The following is a 26,698-nucleotide window of genomic DNA, read 5'->3' on the forward strand; positions in this document are numbered from 1 at the left end:
CGATCCCAGGACCCTGGGATCATGACGTGAGCCAAAAGGCAGAGGCTTTAACCCACTGAGCCACCCAGGCTCCCCGAATGATGTCTTCTTTATTCTCTCATTTCTTTCCTTCAAAGTCATTTTATTTTGTTTTTGTTTTCCACTTTACAGAGTTGTCTACACAACTCTTGAAAAAACTTTGTTTACAAAAGGAAGCGGAGAACTGGATGAGTGGCTGGGTCTATGGGATCAAGGGAGATTAATAAGAATGGAAGAAATACAAGCATGTGATTATGTTGATGGCAGGGGAAGGTTTGCTGATGTAGTAGGACAGAATAATTGAAGGAGCAAAGTGTTGGGGAAGGCTGGAGGCGATGGGATTCAAGAGTTCAAGCAGTTCAGGCCTTTGATAAAAGCCAAGACATTTCTATCATTGTTAAAGGGTCCAGTGGGTCTAGGATAGGAGAGAAGCATAGACTGGAATAAAAACTGAAGTGTCATTCATTGACAGAGAGAGAGTCTGTAGTAGCAGTTTTCAAAGTGTTGTCTGCAGACCCCTGGGAATCCCCATGACTTTTTCAAGGAAATCTGTGGTCAAAACTACTTTCATAGTAGTATCAAGATGCTGTTTACAAAACAAAAATTAATTCATTTAAAATTTGCAAAAAATGGGGTGCCAGAGTGGCTCTGACGGTAAGCATCTGCCTTTGGCTTAGGTCATGATTTCAGGGTCCTGGGATCAAAGCCCTGCCTTGGGCTCCCGGCTCATTGGGGAGTCTTCTTCTCTCTCTGCCCCTTCCCTGCTTCTGATCTCTCTCTTTCTCTATCAAATAAGTAAATATGTTCTTAAAAAATAAATAAATAAAATTTGCAAAAAAAAAAAAAAAAGTGAGTAAAACTACTCTCACCTTAGCATGGATTAAGGCAAATAGCATCAATTGACTTGCTAACGCCATGCATTTGCAGTAACCCAAAAAAGCAGGTTTTACTTAAAATGTGCTTGATGTGAAGCAACAGAAATTACTAGTTTTATTAAATCTCAACTGCTAAGTATCTCTTTAGTATCCTGTATTACGGGATGGGAAGTACTCCTGCAAACCCACTATGATGGTTGCCTGGAGGAAAAAGCACTTGTGCAGTTGTTCGAGTTGCAGCCCCACTACTTTTCATGAAGCACTACCTGAAAGAACCAGACAAAAACTGTAGTTATTCAAATAAGAGTACTTAGCAGACATTTTCTTTAAAAAATGAGTGAACTGAGTTGTCACTTCAAGAAAGACAACTGATAGTATTTGTTGCCAAGAATAAAACTTGAACTTCTAAGCCAAGAAAAGAGAGAATATAGGAAAACTTTCATCTGTTGTGGTGAGCTTGATAACTTCTCAATACTTATAAAGCTTTTTTGACGAGGTCTGTGGTGATAAAACAGATGTCAACAGTGTTGTATAATGAATGTTAACATTGAAGATCTTTAAATTCAGTGAGTCAGTGTTTTCAAAATGACCAGTGTTTGATGTAACACTGTGTAAAACATACATGTGTAGGGCGCCTGGGTGGCTCAGTGGTTTAAAGCCTCTGCCTTCAGCTTGGGTCATGATCTCAGGGTCCTGGGATCGAGGCCCGCATCGGGCTTTCTGCTCAGTAGGGAGCCTGCTTCCCTCTCTCTCGATCTGCCTCTCTGCCTACTTGTGATTTCTGTCTGTCAAATAAATAAATAAAATCTTAAAAAAAAAAAACATACATGTGTAATACACCTATACGTAATACAAACGTGTAAAACACCTATATATAATACATGTGTAAAACACCTATGCATAATACAAACTATGCTCTTTAACAATAGGAGGGTACCAATAGTTCCTTTCTGTGGTTTCAGATTCTGGATTGTAACTTAAGAAACCATTACTTGTGGAGTTTTGGTACAGTATTAAAGAAGGATATCTATAATTATAAGGCTGTTAAAATACTCCTCCCTATTGCAACTACTTGTCTTTGTGAGGCTGTATTTTCGTTATATACTTTAGCCAAAATAACATTGCAACAGACAATACAAGAATAGGTGTGAGACCAGTTACCTTCCATTAAGCTAGATATTATGCAAAGCTCTTTTTATTAAATTCTTTTATCTTAGAAAATATATTTACTATAGGCGCCTGGGTGGCTCAGTGGGTTAAGTCTCTGCCTTCAGCTCAGGACATAGTCTCAGGGTCCTGGGATCGAGGCCCGCATTGGGCTTTTTGCTCAGCAGGGAGCCTGCTTTCTCCCTTTCTCTGCCTGCCTCTCTGCCTGCCTGTGATTTCTCTCTCTCTCTGTCGAATAAATAAATGAAATCTTAAAAAGAAAATATATTTACTTTTCATTTAAAATGTGTTAATTTGGGGCGCCTGGTTCGCTCAGTGGGCTGCCTTCGGCTCTGGTCATGATCTAAGGGTCCTGGGATCGAGTACTGCATCGGGCTCTCTACTCGGCGGGGAGCCTGCTTCCCTCTCTCTCTCTCTGCCTGCCTCTCCATCTACTTGTGATTTCTCTCTGCCAAATAAATAAATAAAATCTTTAAAAAAAAAGTGTTAATTTACCGTTTTTATTATTTTCAAATGAAAATAGTACAAAATATTTCCATTTTAATTTCTTTTTTTATTTATTTTTTATTTTTTTTAAAGATTTTATTTATTTATTTGACAGAGAGAAATCACAAGTAGATGGAGAGGCAGGCAGAGAGAGAGAGAGGGAAGCAGGCTCTCCGCCGAGCAGAGAGCCCGATGCAGGACTCTATCCCAGGACTCTGAGATCATGACCTGAGCCAAAGGCAGCGGCTTAACCCACTGAGCCACCCAGGCACCCTCCATTTTAATTTCTAATATGGTATAAATATCAGTAAATATAACACCTATTAAAAAAGCTCTTTGGGATCCTCAGTAATTTTTAATAGTGTAGTCTTGAGACTAAGAGGTCTGAGAACCACTGCTCTATATAAGAGCCGGGAAACAGGATGACTGGGTAATGTCACTTGGGGACAAAGTAGAAAGTGAGAGAAGCAAGCTCAGGACCAGGAACCAAGGTGGTTGGAACATTTAGAGATTGCCTGTTACTGCTCTTCCTCTATCCACGGGAACCAGAAAGAATAGACATAGAAGTAGGAGCACATGGTTATAGGGGAAGCCAAGGAGGAGGTAAAGTTAAACAGTACTGAGTTTTAGACTCTTTTCTCCCAAAAGGCCGTCTTATTTCCCTCTTTCCTAGTTTGAGGTTGGAGGGGATATCTTTTTGTGACTGTCCCACCTGACAAATAGTAATTAAGATACCATTATGAGTCATATGACCTTGGTTAGATAAGTCTAACTTCAGCACCCATTTCTTCATCAGTAAAATAATATCCATATCCGGTTTGTGAGGAGGGATAAACAAGTTAATTTGTGTAAAGTACTTAGCATGGTGCCTAGCATATCGTAGAACTCATATTATATAGCACTCAAATATTAGCTGGTATTTTTTAAACACTTTACTGTCATTTCCTTTCCTTGTTTTATTTCCTACCCATTGTCACATATGGATTCTGTGTTAGTTAACAGCAGTTCATTTCTAGCATTAGGCAGAGGAGCTTACTTGGGGTTTGAGGTGGGATAAAAGAGGTAAAATCAACAGTAAAAGCTCCTGCCTTTTTGTGGTTATTGATAATAATATTCTTTATTATCTGGGGAAGATTTTTTTTTCCTGGATCTCCTAATTTACTACTTTGTATGCTTTTGAAAAACTCTAAAGGATAACTTAAAGAGAACTCCTAGGACAGAGCACTGAACATTTAGTAGATGTTCACAAAAAACCTGTTGGTTTGATTGGTGTTTGTTTGTTTGTTTGTTTGTTTGTTTTTAATTTTCTTATTAGAGTTCTCTTTTTCTTTTTCTTTTATTTTTTAAAATATTTTATCTATTTATTTGACAGACAGAGATCACAAGTAGGCAGAGAGGCAGGCAGAGAGGAAGGGAAGCAGGTTCCCTGCTGAGCAGAGAGCTCGATGCTATGCAGGGCTTGAGATACCAGGACCCTGGGATCATGACCTGAACTGAAGGCACCCCCGGCTTTAACCCACTGAGCCACCCAGGTGCCCCTAGAGTTTGCTTTTTTAATCTTATTCACATACCACTTCTCTACTTTCCAGGTTAATAATCCTTCCCTGTTTTTACTTTCTGACTTTCTAGTTTGCCTTTTGAGTTTAACCGGTCTGGTATTTTGTTACTTTTCCTGTATATGTAGAATTTATACCAGAAGAGATGCCTATTTAAAAAGCATCCAAGTTAACATTGATAACTTTATTTCTTGGATATTCTTTCCATTGCATTCATCCTGCGGGTTCTGTAAGCTTCTGAAAATACTTTGCAAAGCTGATTTTCTTTATTTTTCATACTTCTCTCCTGAATGTTGTTTTCTGAGACTGGTTTCCATCCACTTTACCTGAATTAATTTTGTTCCTAGTTGTTTCTTCCTAAGGAAGATCTGAATTAAGAAGTACATCAATCTGTTGTATTCACTCTCTTTTATATTAGGAAATTGTCCTTAATACTCTCAGATCCTGGGGTGCCTGGGTGGCTCAGTGGGTTAAACCTCTGCCTTCGGCTCAGGTCATGATCTCAGGGTCCTGGGATCGAGCCCCGCATCAGGCTCTCTGCTCAGCGGGGAGCCTGCTTCCCCTCTCTCTCTGCCTGCCTGTCTGCCTACTGTGATCTCTGTCTGCCAAATAAATAAATAAAATCTTTAAAAAAAAAATACTCTCAGATCTTGGCACTTAAAAATGTTTAAACTAAATCATGATCAAAACTGCTCATTGTACTGTAATAAAAAATCAGAGTACTTAACACAGTACTTAGCATTAGCATCTCTTCTTTGACCTGGAGGTTTGGGTGGATGACATGAATGATGCTTTTTTCCTTCAACCTAGCATCTGACTATTAGGTCCTTTCCTTTTTTATTTACTTATTTTTGATTAGGTAAACATTCATATAGTTGTAATCTTAAAAGTTTAAAAGATCATCTCCTTCCCATTCTTTCCCAGCCACCTAATTTACTTCCCTGGAATCAACTAGTCAGTTTTAGTATCATTCCAGAGGAATTTTATGCGTTCTCACCCTTTCTCACAAATGTTAGCATAACATATTTACTGCTTTGTACCTTAAGATTTTTATTTTAAAAATGTTTTATGATTTTAGTATATCAGTACATAAAGATATTTCTAATTTCTAATTCTTTCATGGCTTCAGAGTAATTCATTTAAACTGTTCCTGTCTGCAGACATGTAGATTACCTACAGTCTTTTGTACCTACATTATTGCTTGCAGTATCACTGGCACATATTGGTGTCTATAGGATAAAAACCTATGAGTGGAATTAGTAGGTCAGAGGGTATACATATCTGTGATTTTTGGATAATTATTATCAAAATTACCTTTCATGGGCACCTGGGTGGTTCACGTAGTTAAGCATCTGCCTTGGGCTTAGGTCATGATCCCAGCGTCCTGGGATTGAGTCCCTCAGCGAGCCTGCTTCTCCTTCTCCCTGTGCCCTCCCCCTGCTTGTGTTCCCTCTCTTTGTTAAATAAAATCTTAAAAAACAAAATTATCTTTCATGGAGTTTGTACTAAATTGTACATCTTTTACATTCCTTCATTCTTAGAGCACTGCTCAACAAATGTTCTCTCCCCAACCCCAGTCTCTATTCCTCTATGTGTCCCCCATTATTCTGAGAAATTTCACAAATGGGTGAAACTTGATGGGCTGGAGAAATCACAGCTTAGTTTCCTAAAAGAAATGTAGTCCACATTGATGCCTGAGAGCTGGATGGGAGGAGCTAGATTTGGGGATTGGTAGGGAGAGAAAAAGTGCTAGGTTGGGGTTATGAGTGATGCGAGAGAGAGTAGAGGGTACTCAGTTCAGGAGAACAGGCAGTCACAAAATACAAGTGGGAGAAGGGTGACAGATGAGGTTGGTGAGATGAGTGTGGGCGAAATGCTCCTAATAAGACATTGTAAACTATATTGAAGACCATGGACTTTATCCTAAGGTCAGTGGAGAACCATTGAATGGTTTTTACAGTAGGAGCAAATGATCAGAATTAAGCTTTAAAATTATCTTGGCAAAAAAAAAAAATTATCTTGGCTTCAAAATGAAGATTGCACAAGTTTAAATATAGCCAGACTAGGGGCGCCTGGGTGGCTCAGTTGGCTAAGCGTCTTACTCTTGTTTTCTGCTCAGGTCTTGTTCTCATGGGCTGTGGGATTGATCTCATGGGGTCCATCACAGTGCTTTCTCCTCTCCCTCTATCCTTCCCTCTGCTCATGCACTCTCTCTCAAATAAATAAATCAACCTTTAAAATTAATAACAATTAATAAGTAAATATAGCCAGACCAGTTTAAGGGACTGTGGCTGTGATTCAGGAAGAGGTGTTAGATAACCTGACCCTATATAATGGTAATTTGGATGGAAAGAAGTCAGTGAGTTTGCAAAACATTTAAGAGATAGAATAAACGGAATTCTTGGTGACTTGATGTGAAAAGTTAGGAAAGAGGAGTCCAGGGTGAAGGTCAAGTTTCTGACTTGACTGGCAGAGTAAATGATAGTATCATTCACTAGGCTAAGGAAGCACTGGAAAAAGAATAGGTTTGGGGGGAAGATAGCAAGCTCAGTATGGATGTTCTGGAGCTGTATGTTGTACATTATCTAGTGCTTTCTGGATAGGTAGTTGGAATACTTGACTCTGAGCCTAAGATCTAGGTACACTTCGGAGATGTTGATGTGAGAGCAGGGAACATCATAGAGATTGGAACAATGGAAAAGTTGTAATCACCTCTGGGGAATATGCAGAGTGGAGGGAAAGCCTTGGATAGAGACATAAAGAAGACCAACATAAGGGCCATGTGAACAAAGAATATGCAAAGGGTACCAAGAAAGAGTAACTAGAGGAGTAGGAAGGAACACAGAGAGAGATGGTGATGTCACAGAACCCAGAAGAAAGTTGTATTGAGGTGGAAGTATCAAATACTGCCAGGGTCCAAGTAAGATAAGGATTAAGAAATGTCCATTGATTTAGGGCAAGGAAGCTACAATAGTAACCTTGGCAAGAGCCATTTTTGTGGTGTGTGGTATAGATGACAGAAGTGGATTGAGGAATTACTGGGAAGTAAGGAAGTGAAAATACTGAGTATAGGCTACTCTTTTGGTCTGGCTACAAAGGGGAATAGAAATGGAAGGCCATAGCTAGATGCAGATTTGGCATCAAAGAAGTACTTTTCTAGATTAGAGGAACTTGTGCTTGTTTAATTCCAAGGGGAAGGAATTAGTGTAGAAAGGGAAAGTTAAAGATGCAGGAGAACTAGAGTATCATTTAGGGTTGGGGGTTTGTCAAATGAATGTTGCAAGAGAATGATTTTAGTAATGAATCATGGATTCTTAGGGGAATAGGAAGGGAAATAAAGACATGATGCAGCATGTAAAGAGAATAAAGGGGTTGGCTGGACTTGGAGGTTTTTTTGTTTTTTTTCAGCGTCATGATCAGACTATTACATTTAGCAATCAACAGCATGGGTGCAAAAAAAAAAATCTACATTAAAACCCTTTGTTGGAATGCTTTACACTTTCCACAGAACAGAAACTAAAATAACCTGTTATACAATTAGTCACAAATGCAGTCCTCGAGTTTTTTGCCCATACACATGAGTATTGTCTAAAACATGTCTTCTTTGTAGCAGCTAGGCCCTGCCACCACTGTGCTTGGCTGAGTTCACAAATCTGTTGTAACCTATAGCTTCCCTGTCACTTCTCTGGCTCTCCTCTCCTGCTAAGCTTTGTTTCCTGGCAGTAATTAAAACCTTCTGCCACTGCCATAGCTGCTGCTGCTGCTGGAACCACCATAGCCACCTTGGTTTCGTGGTTTGGCGAAGTATTGGCCTCCACCACCATAAGGGCCAGAGCTTCTGCCTCCAAAATTGCCTCCTTTCATGGGTCCAGAATTTGAGGATTGATTGTTGTAATTGCCAACATCATTATAGCTTCCGCCACCTCCAAAGTTGCTTCCATCATTACCAAATCCGTTATAGCCATCCCCACTGCCACCATATCCACCACCACCTCGAGTGCCACCAAAGCCACCTCGACCACTGAAGTTTCCTCCACGACCAAAGTTGTCATTCCCACCAAAACCACCTCCACTACCACCACCCAAGTTTCCAGAACCACTTCGACCTCTTTGGCTGGATGAAGCACTAGCCATCTCTTGCTTAGAGAGCGCTTTCCTTACTTCACAGTTGTGGCCATTCACAGTATGGTATTTTTGAATGACAATCTTGTCTATAGAATCATGGTCATCAAATGTTACAAAAGCAAAACCCCTCTTTTTGCCACTGCCTCGGTCAGTCATGATCTCAATCACTTCGATTTTCCCATACTGTTCGAAATAATCTCTTAGATGATGTTCTTCAGTGTCTTCTTTAATGCCACCAACAAAAATCTTTTTCACAGTTAAGTGGGCACCAGGTCTTTGAGAATCTTCTCTTGAGACAGCCCTCTTTGGTTCCACAACTCTTCCATCCACCTTGTGTGGCCTTGCATTCATGGCTGCATCCACCTCCTCCACAGTGGCATATGTGACAAACCCAAAGCCTCTGGAGCGCTTGGTGTTCGGATCTCTCATTACCACACAGTCCATAAGTGTTCCCCATTGCTCAAAATGGCTCCTCAGACTCTCATCGGTTGTTTCAAAGCTCAGACCTCCGATGAAGAGCTTCCGCAGCTGTTCAGGCTCTTTGGGAGACTCTGACTTAGACATGATGGCGGTGGGAGGGGAGACTTTAACGATGCTTACTCGGCGGCATCCACGGGCAGAAAGCGGAGGATTTTTTTTTAAAGATTTTATTTATTTATTTGACAGAGAGGGATCACAGTAGACAGAGAAGCAGGCAGAGAGGAAGAAGGAAGCAGGCTCCCCGCCAAGCAGAGAGCCTGATGCGGGACTTAATCCCAGGACCCGGAGATCATGAACTGAGCCGAAGGCAACAGCTTAACCCACTGAGCCACCTAAGTGCCCCTGGACTTGGAAGATTTTTTTGAGGATGAAAAATCAGTGAGGCATGACTTAAGATTGTATATATGTATATATATACACACACTCTTTTCACTTTCCAAGGTATCTTGGAAATCACCTGTTTCAGTGCATAGAGTTCTTCATAGCTGCATAATACTGTTTTATGTAGATGAGCCCAGATTTATTCAGTGAATATCCCCTGTATGGACTCTTAGGGTTGTTTCTAATAGTTAGAACTGCAACAATACCATGATGACTAACCTTACATGTAAGTATTTTAGTATTGCTAGAGGTGTATCTTTAGGGTAAAAACCTGAAAGTAGAAGTGCTGACCAAAGGGTAAATGCATATATGATTTTGTTAGACATTGCCAAATTTTCCTCCATGGGAGTTGTACCATTTTGTTTTCCCAGTTGTAATGCAGGAGAGTGCCTGCTTCTCCACAATTCAATAACAGACTGTGTGGTTAAGCTTTAGAAATTTTTTTTTACCATTCTAACAGGTGAAAAATAGTATCTCAATGTAGTTTTAAGTTATATTTCTCTTATGAGTGAAATTGAATATCTATTCCATATGTTTAAAGGCTATTTTAATATAATTTTTGCTGATTTTGGTCTAAGAATTTATATAGGTACCTGCATATTTTTGCAAACACAAGCACAGAATGGTTAAGCAGAAACTAATGAAATGGGTTACCCTTTAGTGGATGGAAGATATAGGGGTGGAGAGGTAGAAAAAAGGGAGTAACCTTTTTCTGGACCTTTCTGTAGAGTTTTTACTTTTAGAACCACGTTGTGGTTCGCATATTCAAAAAGTAAATAAAAACAACGATGGGGAGAGCGATTCCAACTAACCCAAGTAATTTTTTAACACAGTACTTTGACTATATATATTCTTCGAGTATATGTATTCTAAATATATATATATGAAATATAAATATATATATATATATTTGAATATATATATATATTCTTCGAGTATATGTATTCTAAAGATAAACTTTAGGGGTGCCCTCGGGGCTCAGTCAGTCTGCCTGTGGTTCAGGTGATGATCTTAGGATCCTGGGATCAAGTGTGGCTCCCTGCTTAGTGGGGGGCCTTCTTCTCCCTCTCCCTCTGCTGTTCCCCTCTTCTTGTGCTTTCTCTCTCTCTCTCTCTTTCAAATAAATAGATAAAATCTTATATGTGTATATAAAGAACTGGTATATTGGCAGCAACTGAGTAAGAGAGGCAGAAAGGAAGTTGATATTACAGGATTTAAATTTAATACTAATTAGGAGTAAATCTATGATGTTTTGGTATATATTTTCCATGGACATCTTTGCTCAGCATTTCACATCCCGCTTTAGTTACATGTGCTAGCTCATCTTGTCTTAGTGAGTTTTAATGTCAGAACCAGACAGGAGCCAAATATCCTTGGATTCCAGTTTGTAGCCTGCAGTCCTCACTTTTGGGGGAGGCATTTTCATTTTTGGTTGCATCACCAGGATCTTCCAAGGACACTTTTTTTTTTTTTTAAGATTTTATTTATTTATTTGACAGAGAAAGAACAATCACAAGTAGGCAGAGAGTCAGGCAGAGAGAGAGAGAGAGGAAGAAGGCTCCCTGCTGAGCAGAGAGCCCGATGCGGGACTTGATCTTAGGACCCTGAGATCATGACCTGAAGCTGAAGGCAGCAGCTTAATTCACTGAACCACCCAGGCGCCCCTTCCAAGGACACTTTAAAGTTTTGTCCACATTTTGATCCATTCTATTTCTTTCACTTGTGGGATTTCTTAGCACAATGTTCCACACATGGTAGAGAGAGGGAGAGGAAAGGAATCTTACTTCACAAATAAGGAGAATAAAATTGAGCATTTCCAAGGTCACATAAGTGATAAAAATAAGATTAATAAGGGACGCCTGGGTGGCTCAGTTGGTTAAGCAGCTGCCTTCGGCTCGGGTCATCATCCCGGCGTCCTGGGATTGATTCCCACATCGGGCTCCTTGCTCAGCAGGGAGCCTGCTTCTCCCTCTGCCTCTGCCTGCCATTCTGTCTGCCTATGCTCGCGCTCTCTCTCCCTCTCTCTCTCTCTCTCTCTGATAAATAAATAAAATCTTTTTTAAAAATAAGATTAATAATATATACATAATTAATAAATTAATAATAAGATTAATAAGATTCTGTCAGGCCTGTCTGGCCCCATAGTTTATAATTCTTTCTACCTCAACCATGTATCTTCTTTTTAGAAAGGGTTTACCAGCACCTGGCTGGTTCAGCATGCAGTTCTCGATCTCTGCATTGTGAGGTCAAGCCCCTCCTGTTTTGTTCTACACTGGGTGTAGAGCTTACTTTAATCAATGAATTGTTAGTTAGTTCATTGATTAACAAATAGTTCTTGGCTTGGTGGATTCATTCTCTTGCCATACTAGTTTTCTTAATATTTTCCATATAAGTTGCAAAATTATGTATCTCACCTTCACAATCTGGCTTGATTGCTTTTTTGTTCGTGTTTTGTTTCATACATAATTTGAGCATAAATTCACTAGAAACAAGTAATATCAAACTAGATTGGTTTTCTTTTTGAATACAGTTAGTAGACCATGGAAGTTTTATCAGAGTATAACCTTACACTAATAAAGACTTGTCAGAGTGGTTTTTTTAATAATACCTTATAGAGAAGTAAATTATATACAAAGTTTATTAAATAGTCACCCACAAAGAAAAAGATGGACCTGACTCTTTTTTTTTTTTAAGATTTTATTTATTTATTTATTTGACAGAGATCACAAGTAGGCAGAGAGGCAGGCAGAGAGAGAGGAAGGGAAGCTGACTCCCCGCTGAGCAGAGAGCCCGATGCGGGGCTCGATCCCAGAGTCCTGGGATCATGACCCGAGCTGAAGGCAGAGGCTTTAACCCATTGAGCCAGCCAGGTGCCCCGAGACCTGACTTTGGAAGAGATTTCAAGGAATATCCTTTAGATCAGGGTTCAGTAAAGTCTGGTCTGTGGGCCAAATCCCGCCTGCCACCAGTTTGTTAGCTTGTTTTTAGTTTATTTTTTATTTTATTCAAGTGTACAATTCAGTGTCGTTTTTAGTATAGTCACAAAATTGTGCAGCTCTCACCACTATCTAATTCTAGACAGTTTTGTTGTCCCCAAAGGAAACCCTTTATCCATATTAGTAGTTACTACCTATCTCTGGCAGCCACTAGTCTACTTTTTGTCTCTGTGGATTTTCCTATTCTAGACATCTCATAAAAATGGAATTATACAATACCTGGCTTTTTTGTATCTGGCTTCTTTTACTTAGCATGATGTCTTCAGGATTCATCCATGTTATAGCATGAATCAGTCCTTCATTCCTTTTTATAGCCAATAGCATTCTGTTATATGGATATACCACATTTTGTTTATCCATTCATTGTTGGTGGAAATTTGGTTATTTCCATCTTTTAGCTATGAATAATGCTGCTGTGAACATTGTGTACAAGCTTTTGTGTGGTCATACATGTTCAGTTCCCTTAGGTATATACCTAAGGGTGGAATTGCTGGATCATATGTTTTTTGTTTGTTTTTATGTTCAATTTTTTGAGGAACTGCCAAACTATTTTTCAAAGTGGCAGCACCATTTTACTTTCCCAGGAAAAATGTATGACAGTTTTAGTGTCTCCATATCCTCACATGCATGATTTTAAATGGTTTTCTCCCATTTTGTGGATTGTCTTTTCACTTACTTGATAGCACCTTTGACACAGAAGTTTTTATTTTTAATGAAGCCCAAGTTATTTGTTTCCATTTATCACTTGTGCTTTTGGTGTCATGTTTAAGAAACCATTAATCACCTACCACCTCATACCAGTCAGAATAGCTAAAATTAACAAGTCAGGAAATGATAGATGCTGGTGAGGATGCGGAGAAAGGGGAACCCTCCTACACTGTTGGTGGGAATGCAAGCTGGTGCAGCCACTCCGGAAAACAGTATAGAGGATCCTCAAAAAGTTTAAAGTAGAGCTACCCTTCAACCTAGCAATCACACTACTGGGTATTTACCCTAAAGATACAAATATAGTGATCCGAAGGGACAAGTACACCCAAATATTTATAGCAGCAATGTCCACAGTAGCCAAACTATGGAAGGAACCTAAATGTCCATCAACAGATGAATGGATAAAGAAAATGTGGAGATACATACATATATATATACATACATACATACAGTGGAATACCATGCAGCCATCAAAAGAAATTATATCTGGGGCGCCTGGGTGGCTCAGTGGGTTAAGCCGCTGCCTTCAGCTCAGGTCATGATCTCGGGGTCCTGGGATTGAGCCCCACATTGGGCTCTCTGCTCAGGAGGGAGCCTGCTTCCTCCTCTCTCTCTGCCTGCCTCTCTGCCTACTTGTGATCTCTCTCTGTCAAATAAATAAATAAAATCTTTAAAAAAAAAAAAGAAAAAGAAATTATATCTTGCTATTTACAACTATGTGGATGAAACTAGAGGGTATTATGCTGAGCAAAATAAGTCAATCAGAGAAAGACAATTATCCTATGATCTCCCTGATATGAGGAATTTGAGAGGCAGGGCAGGGGCTTGGGAGGTAGGGAATGAAAAAATGGAACAAGATGGGATCAGGAGGGAGACAAACCATAAGAGACTCTTAATCTCAGGAAACAAACTGAGGGTCACTGGGGGGGGGGAGGGAGGGAGAGGGTGATTGGTTGTGGACATTGGAGAGGGTATGTGCTATGGTGAGTGCTGTGAAATGTGTAAGCCTGATGATTCACAGACCTGTACCCCTGGGGCAAATAATACATTATATGTTAATAAAAATAATTAAAAAAAGAAACCATTAACCATCAATTGTAGCCGCACTATCAAAAAAAGGGCGGGTGACAAAAAAACTTTTGCCTAATCCAAGGTCACAAAGATTTATACCCATGTTTCCTTCTAAGAGTTTTATACTTTTTAGATCTTATATGTAGGTCCTTGATGCACTATGGGGCTCAGTCCCAGGACCCTGGGATCATGACCTGAGCCAAAGGCAGATGCTTAACCTGCTGAACCACCAGGTGCCCCTTGAGCATCTTTTCATGTTCTTATTGGCCATTGTATATTTCATGTGGAGAAATATCTATTTAGATCCTTTATCCTTTCTTTCTTTCTTTTTTTTTTTTTTTAAAGTAAGCTCCATGTGGGGCGCCTGGGTGGCTCAGTGGGTTAAGCCACTTGCCTTCGGCTCAGGTCATGATCCCAGGGTCCTGGGATCGAGCCCCACATCGGACTCTCTGCTCAGCAGGGAGCCTGCTTCCTCATCTCTCTCTCTTCCGGCCTGTCTCTCTCTCTGCCTGCCTCTCTGCCTACTTGTGATCTCTGTCAAGTAAATAAATAAAATATTAAAAAAAAAAAAAAAGTAGGCTCCATGTGCATTGTGGAGCCCAATGCAGAGCCTGAACTCCACCCTGACATCGAGACCTGAGCTGTGACCAAGAATCAGATGCTTAACCAACTGCGCCACTCTGGCACCCCTTCTTTAACCATTTTTTTTTTAAAGATTTTATTTATTTATTTGACAGAGACACTGTGAGAGAGGGAACAGAAGCAGGGGGAGTGGGAGAGAGAGAAGCAGGCTTCCCGCTGAGCAGAGAGCCTGATGTAGGGCTCGATCCCAGGACCCTGAGATCATGACCTGAGCTGAAGGCAGAGGCTTAACCCACCGAGCCACCCATGTGCTCCTCTTTTTAACCACTTTTTAATTGAGTTTTTTTGTCTTTTTATTGTTGAGCTGTAAAAATTCTTTATACGTCCTGGATACTAGACCCTTATCATATATATGATTTATATGTTTAAGAAACCATTAATCACCAGTTATAGCCCCAATCTCCCTGCTTCCCAGGACTCTGGGATCATGGCCTGAGTGAAAGGCAGATGCTTAACCCAGTGAGCCACCCAGGCATCCTGGTTTGGGGACTCTTACATGACTACTCATAGACCTTGGAAGAGGCCAAGCCAGAGTTGAACCCTGACATCTCTTTTTACTGTACAATTCTGATTGTCACTAATCAGCCTAGGCTTGCTGCTTGTAAAAAATAAATTAAGACAAAAAGCTTTCTAGACCCTTTTGTTATACCAGGATACACACTGATTTGTAGACTTCCTAGCTCTTTGCTTCTCTTCTTTTTTTCTTATTCCCTTATAAAATGGTTCCTATTTTTTTTTCCTCTAGAAATGAATGACTTTTAATATTTTTCCCCTGTGGATCCCATATTTTAATAGATTGCTGTCTACTAACTTGTACTTGTTTATTTTCAAAGATTATTTATTTATTTTTAAAATTTATTTTTTTATTTTTTTATTTGATAGAGATCACTAGTAGGCAGAGAGGCAGGCAGAGAGAGAGGAGGAAGCAGGCTCTTTGTGGAGCAGAGAGCCCGATTCGGGGCTCAATCCCAGGACTTTATACTTTTTAGATCTTGTATGTAGGTCCTTGATCCACTGTGGGGCTCAGTCCCAGGACCCTGGGATCATGACCTGAGCTGAAGGCAGAGGCTTTAACCCACTGAGCCACCCAGGCGCCCCAAAGATTTTATTTATTGATTGATTTGAGAGAGAGGAGAGAGAATGCACACACAAATGGGGGAAGAGGGAGAGGGACAAGCAGACTCCATGCTGAGTGTGGAGCTTGACATGGGACTCAGTATCATGACCCTGAAATCATGACCTGGGTCAAAATGAAGAGTCAGATGCTTAACTGACTGAGCCACCCAGGCGCCCCTACTAACTTGCATTTGTTAATAATGTTTCCCATTCTAATAGTTTTCCACACCATTACTGCTTATCAGGCTCTTGAGTAGCACAGGTGATACTTCGCATTACAACACAGATTTTATAGGGGTCCCTGGGGGCTCAGTCAGTTGAGTGTCTGACTCTTGATTTCAGCTCAGGTCATGATCTTACAGGCATGACATTGAGCCCCACATCCCACTGCATTGCTCAGCAGGGAGTCCACTGGGACTTTCTTCCAAGAGATTCTCTCTCTCCCTATACACCCCTCCTCCCTCTCTCTGTCTCTCTGTCTCTCTCAGTTAATAAATAAATCTTTAAAAAAGACACAGATTTTATATATTTCCAGTCAAACGCCAAAACACACGCACAAAAAACCAAAACCATGACATTAGTCCTAGTCTGGGCTGACCAGTCACCTATAAATGTCCTTTTCCCACTACAGCTTTAAAATACATCAACTCGGGATACCTGGGTGACCCAGTCAGTTAGGCATCTCCCTTCAGCTCAGGTCATGAGTCCCAGGATCCTGGGATCCAGTTGGGCTCCTTGCTCAGCGGGGAGCCTGCTTCTCCCTCTGCCTACTGCTCCCCCTGCTTATGCTGTTCCCCCCATTTCTGTCAAATAAATAAAATATTTTTAAAAAGTACATCAACTCACCAAATTTGCAACTAACTTATATGTACAACACTAAGGTAGAGGTAGATATGGTTTAACCTTTGGAGGAATATTCCTTAGCCATTTGAAGTAATGTGTATGTGATTATAATAACATACACAAAGGCTAATGTTGCATGTTTAGAGAAAAGGAGAAAACAAAACCTCATCAGTTCTGTGAGGACAGATGTGTCTGTCTGACTTAGTCATGTCTCTCTGAGCCCACACAATACTTGCAGGCACATAGCATTTAAGTTTTAGGAGAGACAGCTCAGAATTTAAAAAGGCAGTCTGACATCATGGTTAACAGCCAAGTTCGGAATTTGTCAGACATGGGTTCATAATCTGGCTATACTATTTACACAGTATGCGGCTGCACTATTTACACAATTTCCTCATCAGAAAAAATAAAATAATGATGCTTCCATCATAAGACAGTTGTAAAGATTAACTAAAAGCATATATATATGGTCGCCTTGTGGCTCAGTCAGTTAAGCATCTGCCTTCAGCTTGGGTCATGATCCCAGGGTCCTGACACTGAGCCCCATGTTGGACTCTCTGCTCAGCGGGGAGCCTGCTTTTCCCTCTCCCTCTCTCTCTGCCCCCATGCCCCCCACCACTTGTGCTCTCTCTCTCAAAGAAGTACATAAAAATCTTTAAAAAATAAATAAAAATAAAAGTATATGTGACAGGCACAGTAGTGTCCCTGGTACATGGTGAGATAGTGCCCAGTATATATCAACTGTTACTATTGCTATTATTATTATTACCACTTTTTTTCTCTCTTTATTGAGGTATGATTTACACAAAAATACAGTGCAGAGGTCTCAGGTATTGAGTTAGGTGAGTTTTGACACTTGTATAACTATTGTTTGCAACAAATTGGAAAGTACTTCCATCACCATAGAAAGTTCTCGTGGTGCCCTTTCCAGTCAACCCTCCTGCCTCCAGTCAACCACTTTTTGCCTTTTGTCTCCAAAGATTAGTTTTGCCTGTTCTTTACTTAATGTAAATTGAATTAGATAGTATATTTTTGCATGTGTTTGGCTTCTCTTGCTTAGCATAATGTTTTTTAAGTTTCAGCCATGTTGTTACATGTATTTATAGTCCATTCCTTTTCGTTCCTGCATAGTATTCCACTATGTAGATAGACTTATTTTATTGATCCCTTTTCCATGGATGACCCTTTAGCTTAATTCCAGTTTAGAGCTTTTATCTCCCTAAGATTTTATTTATTTATTTATTTTAAAGATTTTATTTATTTGTTAGAGAGAGAGAGAGAGTGAGCAAGTGAGCACAGGCAAAGTGGTAGGCCCCTGCCAAGCAAGAGGCCCGATGTGGGACTCAATCCGATGTGGGATACTGACCTGAGCTGAAGGCAGCCGCTTAATCAACTGAGCCACCCAGGTGTCCCTCTAAGATTTTATTTTTAAGTACTTCCTATACCCAGTGTGGGTCTCCACCTTACAACCAAAGATCAAGAATCATACACTTCGGGACGCCTGGGTGGCTCAGTTGGTTAAGCAGCTGCCTTTGGCTCAGGTCATAATCCCAGCGTCCTGGGATCGAGTCCCACATCGGGCTCTTTGCTTGGCAGGGAGCCTGCTTCTCCCTCTGCCTCTGTCTGCCAGTGCTCACTCTCTCTCTCTGACAAATAAATAAATGAATGAATCAATCAATCAATCAATCAAACAAACAATCAATCATACACTTCTACCAACTGAGCCAGCTGGGTGCTCCTGGAGCTTTTAAAAAATAAAGCATCGGGGCGCCTGGGTGGCTCAGTGGATTAAGCCGCTGCCTTCGGCTCAGGTCATGATCTCAGGGTCCTGGGATCGAGTCCCGTATCGGGCTCTCTGCTCAGTGGGGAGCCTGCTTCCTCCTCTCTCTCTGCCTGCCTCTCTGCCTACTTGTGACCTCTCTCTGTCAAATAAATAAATAAAATCTTTAAAATAAATAAATAAATAAAGCATCTGTGGATATTCTTATGTCAGTTCTTTTTTTTTTTTTTAAGATTTTTTTTTATTTATTTGACAGACAGAGATCACAAGTAGGCAGAGAGTCAGGTGGGGAGTGGGGGAAGCAGGCTCCCTGCTGAGCAGAGAGCCCAATGTGGGGCTCGATCCTAGGACCCTGAGACCATGACCTGAGCCGAAGGCAGAGGCTTTAACCCACTGAGCCATCCAGGTGCCCTTATGTCAGTCTTGTGTGGACAAATGTCTTAATTTCTTTTAAGTAATTACCTAGGAATGGAATTTCTGGGTAATGGGGTAGATGTAAGCTTAACTTTACATGAAACTGCCAAACAGTCTTTAAGTGATCGTAGCAGTGAGATTTCTTTTTAAATGGGCAGTAATAATCATGACATCTGAGGTATCCAGCATAGCCTGAGAAATAACTTTGGAGTTCTATTGACCTGGGTTCCCAGCTGGACTTTGATGTTTATCATTTGTGCAACCCCAGGTAAATTATTTTGTATCGCTGAGACTTAGTCTTACCTGTGGAAAGGGAGTTATAATGAGATCGTGTGTAGTAATAGCTAGTGTTCTACATACTAGAGGCATATGAAGGTGGGGGCTGTAGTGCAGGATATAAGCCCGTGGGTTACGTAGTCTGTAAAGAATGTAAAAGCAGTAATAAAACCCACTGTAATTCCGTTTGCTTTTTATCATCATTGTGCACCTACAATTCTGAGAAGTGTTAGGATAAAATACTTCTTCCTGCCTCCTCCTCCTCCCATATATCACACCACTCAGCAAATTATAGGGACTTAACAAAAATTGTAGTTATAATCAATATTTTAAAAAATTAAACAGGAACTAAGAGGTTGTAACTTGGAGTGTAAATGAGATTTAATCTTTTCTTGCAGGTTCTCTCTCTGTGCACTTTCGGTTTCCTCTAGGTCCCTGATGTGCAAAGCTCACCCCAAACAGCAGTATTTCCAAGGGTCCGGGGAGGCACACAGAGGTCTGTTCCTCTCTAGGGAGCCTTCTCTGTTCAGTCCCTCTTCTCACTTTCTTAAAAGTTTGAGGCTTTATCCCTTTATTTTTTACTCACATTTTAATTCTGATATGTCATAGGCGTATTTTCTTCCGTTGTATTCTACAATGTAATTACAGATGTGACCATATATCTAAGCCAGCTTTAGTTATCAGGGCCAAAATAACTCCTCTTAAACACTCTATTCCTTATAAAGTAGCTTCCCAAACAGGTGTTGTAACTTATAAAGTCCTTTATTAATACTTTTTCTCAATAGTTACTTTGTATTTTTGTAGAATCTGGTTTGAGCTTTCTGTCTATACTCTCTTCAATTTACCCACCTCTAAGCTAGGTTATACCATGTGAAAATTAATCCTAAGTATCATGTTTATCAACTTGGCCTCTGTCTTCTGTACTTAAGAGGCATTACCGATTTGAGGACAAATAAACAGTAATTCTAGAGACATTCACCCATTTCTCAGACAGTAGTTAAGAGCTCAGGCTCTCAAGTGAAAAATCCTGCTTCCTATCCTGTTAGTGGTGCCAGGTCCAGTGTGTGTTGGGGGGTTCTTTTTACACACCATCAAGCAACTCTCCAGCACCAAATGGGTGTCCTACAATATAACTCAATTCTGACACTGTCAGTCTGGGGATAGATAGCATCACATTGCACGGGTGAAGGGCTTAGTCCTCTAAGATGGCCCCGCCCCTTGCACCATGACCTTCAGATGCCAATCACAAGTCCAGGTTGTCACCTGTGCTTCTGACTCACCATCTATAGATTGGAGGTTCCAGCAACTTCCTCCTTGGATTTGATTAATTTGCTAGAGTCGCTCACAGAACTCAGAAAATTTTACTTACCAGATTACCCTTTATTCTGAAAGGATATAATTCAGGAACAGCCAGATAGAAGAGATGCCTAGGACAAGGTATGTAGGAAGGAGTACAAAGCTTCCACACCCTCTTGGAATGTGCCACTCTCCACCAAATCTCCACATGTTTACTAATGCATAAGCTCTCTGAACCCAGTTCTTGTGGGTTTCTGTGAAGGCTTCATGTACATAGGCATAACTGACTAAAATATTGGCCATTGGTGACATAGTCAACCTCCAGTTCCTCTCTGACCTCTGGGGAGTAGGACTGAAAGTTTTGGGTTTTTTTTTAAGATTTTATTTATTCATTTGAGAGAGACAGAGATAGTGACAGAGCATGAGCAGGGAGCCTGACAAGGGGCTCAGTCCCAGGACCCTGGGATCATGACCTGAGCCAAAGGCAGATACCCAACCACCTGAGCCACCCAGGCACCCCTGGGACTGAAGGTTCTAACCCTCCAATCATATGGTTGGTTCCTCTGGAAACCAGCCCCCATCCTTAGGTGCTTTCCCAAAATCACTTAATACGTAAACTCAGGTGTTAAAGTTAAAAGGGATTTGTTATGAACATCAAGACATGTTTTTCTTTGTTATCACTGGAAATCCCAAGGGCTTCTAGGAGCTCAGAAATGGCAAAGAAGACCAAATATGTATTATGTATTTCTTTTTTTTTTTTAAGATTTTATTCATTTATTTGACAGATAGATTGCAAGTAGGCAGAAAGGCAGGCAGAGAGAGAGGAGGAAGCAGGCTTCCTGCTGAGCAGAGAGCCAGATGTGGGGCTCGATCCCAGGACCCTGGGATCATGACCTGAGCCAAAGGCAGAGGCTTTAACCCACTGAGCCACCCAGGCGCCCCCAAATATGTGTTTCTTTTATAAATTACAATATCACAGCAGGTTACCTAACCTCTCTGAGTATTGCTTTTCTTATCTGTGAAATGAGTAGTGATACCTGTTTCTTAAATAGGTTAATGGATATAGAGTGCTGTATTAGTGTCCTGTCATATAAAGTTACCACAAACTTAGTGGCTCAAAGCAACACAAATTTCTTATCTCATTTCTGTAGATCAGAAGTCTGACCCAGGTTTTACTAGCTAAAAGCAAGATCTGGACAGGGCTGTGTTCCTCCTGGAGGCTGCAGGGTAGAATCTGTTCCTTTCCAATTCCCAACTCCTAGAGGCTGCTGCATTTCTTGACCCATAAGCCCCTTCTTCCATCTTCAAAGCCAGAATAACAAGGTAGATCCCTTTCACAACTACATCTCTCAAGTTCTCTGTAGCCAGGAGAGATTCTCTGATTTTAAGGACTCATGTGATCATATTGTGACCACTTGGATAACCTAGAATACTCTCCCATTTCAAAGACCTTAACTTTAATCTCATCTGCAAAGTCCCCTTTGCCACCAGACATTACATATTCTTAAGTTCCAGAGGATCAGGACACAGACATCAGGGGCCATTTTTCTGCCTACCACAAGTAGTTAGCTAGCACTGTGCTTGCTCTTTGTAAGCCCTCACTAAGTGGTGATTACTGAAGGCCTGTGATGTGAAGCGACCCTAGGCACAGGAATTTACATCCTGGTGGGAAAATGAAACTGCTGAGGCCAGAAGTTATTCTGACCCAAAAAGAGTGACCAGAGCCACGTGTGAGAGTTTGAGCTGAGTGCCATGGGAATGTGAGAGAGGTTCAGGTCAGCAAGTGGTCTGACAAGTCTGAACAGAGTGAATGCACATAAGTGCAGAACCCGGAAAGAAATGTGGTTCAACCAAGATGAGAATCTTTATAGGGCAAAGTGTAAGAGGGAAGGAGAAGGCAGAAGAAAAGCTTTTCTAACCAGATAGTTGCGGGCACACCTGGGTAGCTCAGTCAGTTAAGCCTCTGCCTTTAACTCGGGTCATGATCTCAGGGTCCTGGGATAGAGCCCCATATTGGTCTCCCTGCTCAGCAGGGAGTCTGGTCCTCTCTCAGCCTCTGCTCCTCCCCCTACTTGTGGGTGCACACTCTCTCTCTCCTTTAAATAAATAAAATCTTAAAAAATATCATAAGCCTAACCAGATACTTGGGAATTAGATTTGTTCATATTTCTCAATCCTTCCTGCTTGTCCCACTGGACTCATTTGTTCATTCAGGCAACAGATAATGTTCCAGGCTCTGTATCTGGCCTTGGGGATACGATGAATACAAGACACAAAGCCTGCTTTCTCAGGCTCAGTCTAGTGGACATTAATGTCAACAGAGAGGGTGCCTGGATGGTTCAGTTGTTTGGGCGACTGCCTTCAGCTCCGGTCATGATCATGGAGTGTCAAGATCAAGTCCTGCATCGGGCTCCTTGCTCAGTGGGGAGCCTCCTTCTCCCTCTGACCCTTCCCACTCTCATGCTCCCTTTCAAAGAAATAAAATCTTTTTTTAAAAGATTTTAAAGATTTTATTTGACAGACATCACAAGTAGGCAGAGAGGCAGACAGAGAGAGGGGGAAGCAAGCTCCCTGCTGAGCAGGGAGCCCGATGTGGGGCTCCATCCCAGGACCCTGGGATCATGACTTGAGCCAAAGGCAGAGGCTTTAACCCACTGAGCCACCCAGGTGCCCAAGAAATGAAATCTTTAAAAAACAAAATCATGTCAACACAGAGCCATAGTCCAGTGTGACAGGAGGAGCCCACAAGGAAGGGTGTATCTCCTTCCCAAATTTACAGGACAGGAAAGGCATCTTGAAGGAAGTATCCATAAACTGGGAGCTGAGCTGGAACTACCAATTGGCATGCGTTGGGCTACAAGTAACAACCCAAGTCAGAAGACCTTAATAATGAACTGAGTGTCTCATTTAACTGAAAGTCCAGAAGTAGAGTAGGCGTCAGTATTGGTTACTCTGGTCAGTCACCCTTGCTCTATTTTTGTGTGATTCCCTTTGACTGGGTTGTCTTCTGTGTGTTGACATCACTCTCAGGCTGGTTTCCCTTGTGTGGCAATTCCAAGTGTCCAGCTATACACCCAGCATCCGAGGAAGAAAGGCATCTCTCATAGATTCTTCTGAGAATGAGGAAATGCCTTTTTCAGAATCCTCCCAGCAGCTGTGTCTCTGGCATCTGATTGGGGTCACAGGCTTACTTCTGAGCCAATCCCTGTGCCCAGGTGAATGCCATGTCCAATTTGGCTAAGGCCTAAGTTGCTAAACCTATCAGTATGGCAAGGACAGTGGGTTTATACTCGCTGAAACACATGGTCTTATTTGGAATAGGGAATTAAGTAAATGAAAATCTAGGTACTGTTAGGAATGAAGGAGGGTGGGAAAACAGACAATAGTATATAGGAGTGCCTGGTGACTTGTTCCTTCCTTCTCCCATGTAAGACTCACTTCTGCCACTTGATACCTTCTGTTTTTCATGGGTTTTCTTTCCTCATTGCTCTGGCTTTACCATGAATTCTCTCTGTGGATGCTTTCGCCTTCAGTGTCTGCTACTAACTGCCTCTCTCTCTCCATGTTTCAGTTCAGACCCCCAAAGCTCAAGACTCTGTCCCAAATAACCTTACTATACCAGGCTCCACCTACTTGAAGTAAGCTCCAGGAGATCAGGGACTTTGTTTTGTATACTGCTGTATCCCCAGTGCCAAACAGTACCTGATATGCAGTGGGTGCCTGACAAATTAAATTATATGCCGAATGGACAAAAGATCAACCTTCTAGTTAATTGACTGCCTTTGGGTCAGGTATTCCTCTGGGCAAATTTTCTGTGGCTGACGGGGATGTCCCTGGAAGGGGACATGCCCATTTTAGTGGTAGGAGCAGAAGTTTGTTTGATCTCACTTCCATGGCTTACTTTGGTCTGAACTTTAGTTTACTTTTCTGCAAAATAGGATCAATGAAACGTGGCCTTATTTAAAAGGCTCAGGTGGGGGCTCCTGGGTGGCTCCAGCAGCTAAACATCTGCTTTTGGCTCAGGTTTCGATCCTCACAGTCCTGGGATCGAGCCCTGCATCAGGCTCCCTGCTCAACAAGGAGCCTGCTTCTCTCTCTCCCTTCGCTGCCCCCCCTGCTTGTGCTCTCTCTTTCTCTCTCTCTCAAATAAATAAAGTCTTTAAAAGAAAAAAAAAAAAACCAGGCTGAGGTGTTCGGTATTAAGTGAGATCATGATTATGAAAATACTTTATATATTGTAAGATACTAGGCAGTTTAATTCAATTCTGGTCATTCACATGCACCAGCAAAACACTAATGATGGAAAGGCCAGTTTACCTATTTAGTTCTACTTCTTGGTGTTTTGTTTCCCAAGAGAATCTCTTAACTGGCTCTCTTCTTGTCCCTTTCCATTTGCTCCCCCAGGGTCACTCAGGATGTGTCAACTGTCTGGAGTGGAACGAGAAAGGAGAGTGCGTATGAGCCGGAGCATCTGAGAAGCTGCTGGGGACGGGAGTGGGGAGGCTGGGAGAAGGGACTTTCCTCCTTAGTAGATCTCAGGAAAAGAGACTTTTCTGTGTACTTAAGTTTAGTCCATCACTATCAACACACAGTTGAACAATGAATTGGATGACCACCCAAACCCTGGTTTGTTTGTTCTTTTATATAATCTAATGCCCTTAACGAATAATGATAAATCCTTAGGACAAAATAGAAGAGACTCAACTAATGCTTACAAGATAACCTTGTATTCCGAGATATCTCTGTCACACTCTCTGTGGCTTCATTCCCCATGAACAGGGGAGGTGGGGTGATAACCTTGTATTACAAGGTTGAATACAAGATAACCTTGTATTCCGAGATATCTCCGGCACACTCTCCTTGGCTTCATTCCCTATGAACAGGGGAGGTGGGGTAGGGGAGTAGGGCTTAGGAACTTGAAGAGACATCAGAAACCTTCATTCTGCTTGCAGTTTGCTGGCCTCTGGTTCCGATGACCAGCACACGATTGTGTGGGACCCGCTGCACCACAAGAAGCTGCTCTCCATGCACACGGGACACACAGCAAATATCTTCTCTGTCAAGGTGAGCAGGATAAGGCATAGAGCAAGTAAGAGGCATGACTGGGTTGTGTACCTGGTTGTATTTGCCCATTTGGGTTCCACATACCCCCTGGGGTCACAGACACCTTTGTGATCTGAGCTATCTGACTGTGATTCCTGAAACCCCATCTCCTTTCCATGTTCTCCTTCCTCACTTAGAGCCACAAGGCCAGCTCCAGGTGAATTTATATTTATTTGAGTGGTGATGGTGGGGTATGGTTCCAAGCATGAACTTAGATAGCAGGAAGACCTATGTTTGACCCTCTTAATCTGCCTTTTAGAAGCTGTGTGACCTAGGCAAGTCACCTGACCTCTCTGAGCCCTGTTACTCATCTGTAAATACAAAGTAGCTTAGAAAAATCCCCTGGATTCATGAGTAAATGAATAAATAGGCCTTTAATTTTAAAATGGAAGCAGCACTCCATAAGCTTAGTATTATAGTTCAATGAGATGATTGTAAAAAGGCAGCTGGCATATGTACTTCTAGCGATTCTACATTTGAGCTACAGATTTGTTGGTGAAAGTGAGCTAAGGAGAGGTAGGAACGGGATTTAAAAATGTCTTAATACCTCTGAAGCCCTGTAGGTGGAAATGACAAGAAGTTTCTGCCTTTTGATCTCAGAAAACAGATGTGGGATTAATGGTCCACAGAAGCAAATGTGGGCCTAATGGAGAGACAGGTCTAGCGCTTAGAGCAATTTGGAAAAGGTAGAATGGGCCCTTTGAGAAGGTTGTAAATGTCCAAGCACTGAGGTACTCTCCACAACGAGAACTTATCTGACAGGTTTAAGGTTGGAGGAAATGACCTTTAAGGACCTGTCCAGCCCTGAATTTCTGTGATTAATGTATGTGAGAGAGGCTGTTCTTTGGAAAGCCTCACTAATCTGAGAAATATTTTCCTAATTAGTATCAAGAAGAATTACAAGATACATGAAGAAGAAGGTAGATTTGAGAGCTGAGAACCTACTTATCTCCCTAAACCCTGCCCTCTTCCCAAGCTCTCATTTTCACCTCCTGTTCCAGAGACCAGTCCTAGATAATTTTCTGCAGTTTTTAGAGACAGAACAATGCTGATTCACCTCTTGCATGGCAAACAGACTGTTTTCTGCCCCCTGAAAATTGTTATTAGGTTTAATTTGAATCTGTGGGGTGGGATCTGGGAATGGGATCTATGCCATCAGCTTTGGCATCGTAGAGTACAAAACATTGAGTTCAAGAACAAGAATTTGACAGTGGTCTTGATACTAATAGTGAGATTTGGGGCAGGGCCCAAAATTAAATTCACAGACCCTCAGCCTCCTGTGAAAGTGTAGAAAAGGATTCTTCTCTCTTCCGGTAGTAACAATGCAGGTATTTTTATTTAACCCACAAGCCCCGCCTGGTGGCA

General features: G+C 41.4%; 1 protein-coding gene and 1 pseudogene across 3 annotated transcripts in view; one reads left to right on the forward strand and one right to left on the reverse strand.

Annotated features, from left to right (window-relative positions):
- Positions 1–26,698, forward strand: part of WDTC1 (WD and tetratricopeptide repeats 1) — a 71,649-nt gene that overhangs the window by 26,317 nt on the left and 18,634 nt on the right. For all 3 annotated transcript variants that reach the window (XM_059376799.1, XM_059376798.1, XM_059376797.1), the window contains exons 4-5: positions 24,635–24,681; positions 25,183–25,294. In XM_059376799.1, coding sequence (XP_059232782.1) covers positions 24,635–24,681; positions 25,183–25,294 — 159 coding nt within the window. The remainder of the gene's footprint in view (positions 1–24,634; positions 24,682–25,182; positions 25,295–26,698) is intronic.
- LOC132001269 (heterogeneous nuclear ribonucleoprotein A1-like) lies at positions 7,573–8,830 on the reverse strand (annotated as a pseudogene).

This window comes from Mustela nigripes, chromosome 14, assembly GCF_022355385.1.
Source record: "Mustela nigripes isolate SB6536 chromosome 14, MUSNIG.SB6536, whole genome shotgun sequence".
NCBI classification, from domain to species: Eukaryota; Metazoa; Chordata; class Mammalia; order Carnivora; family Mustelidae; genus Mustela; species Mustela nigripes.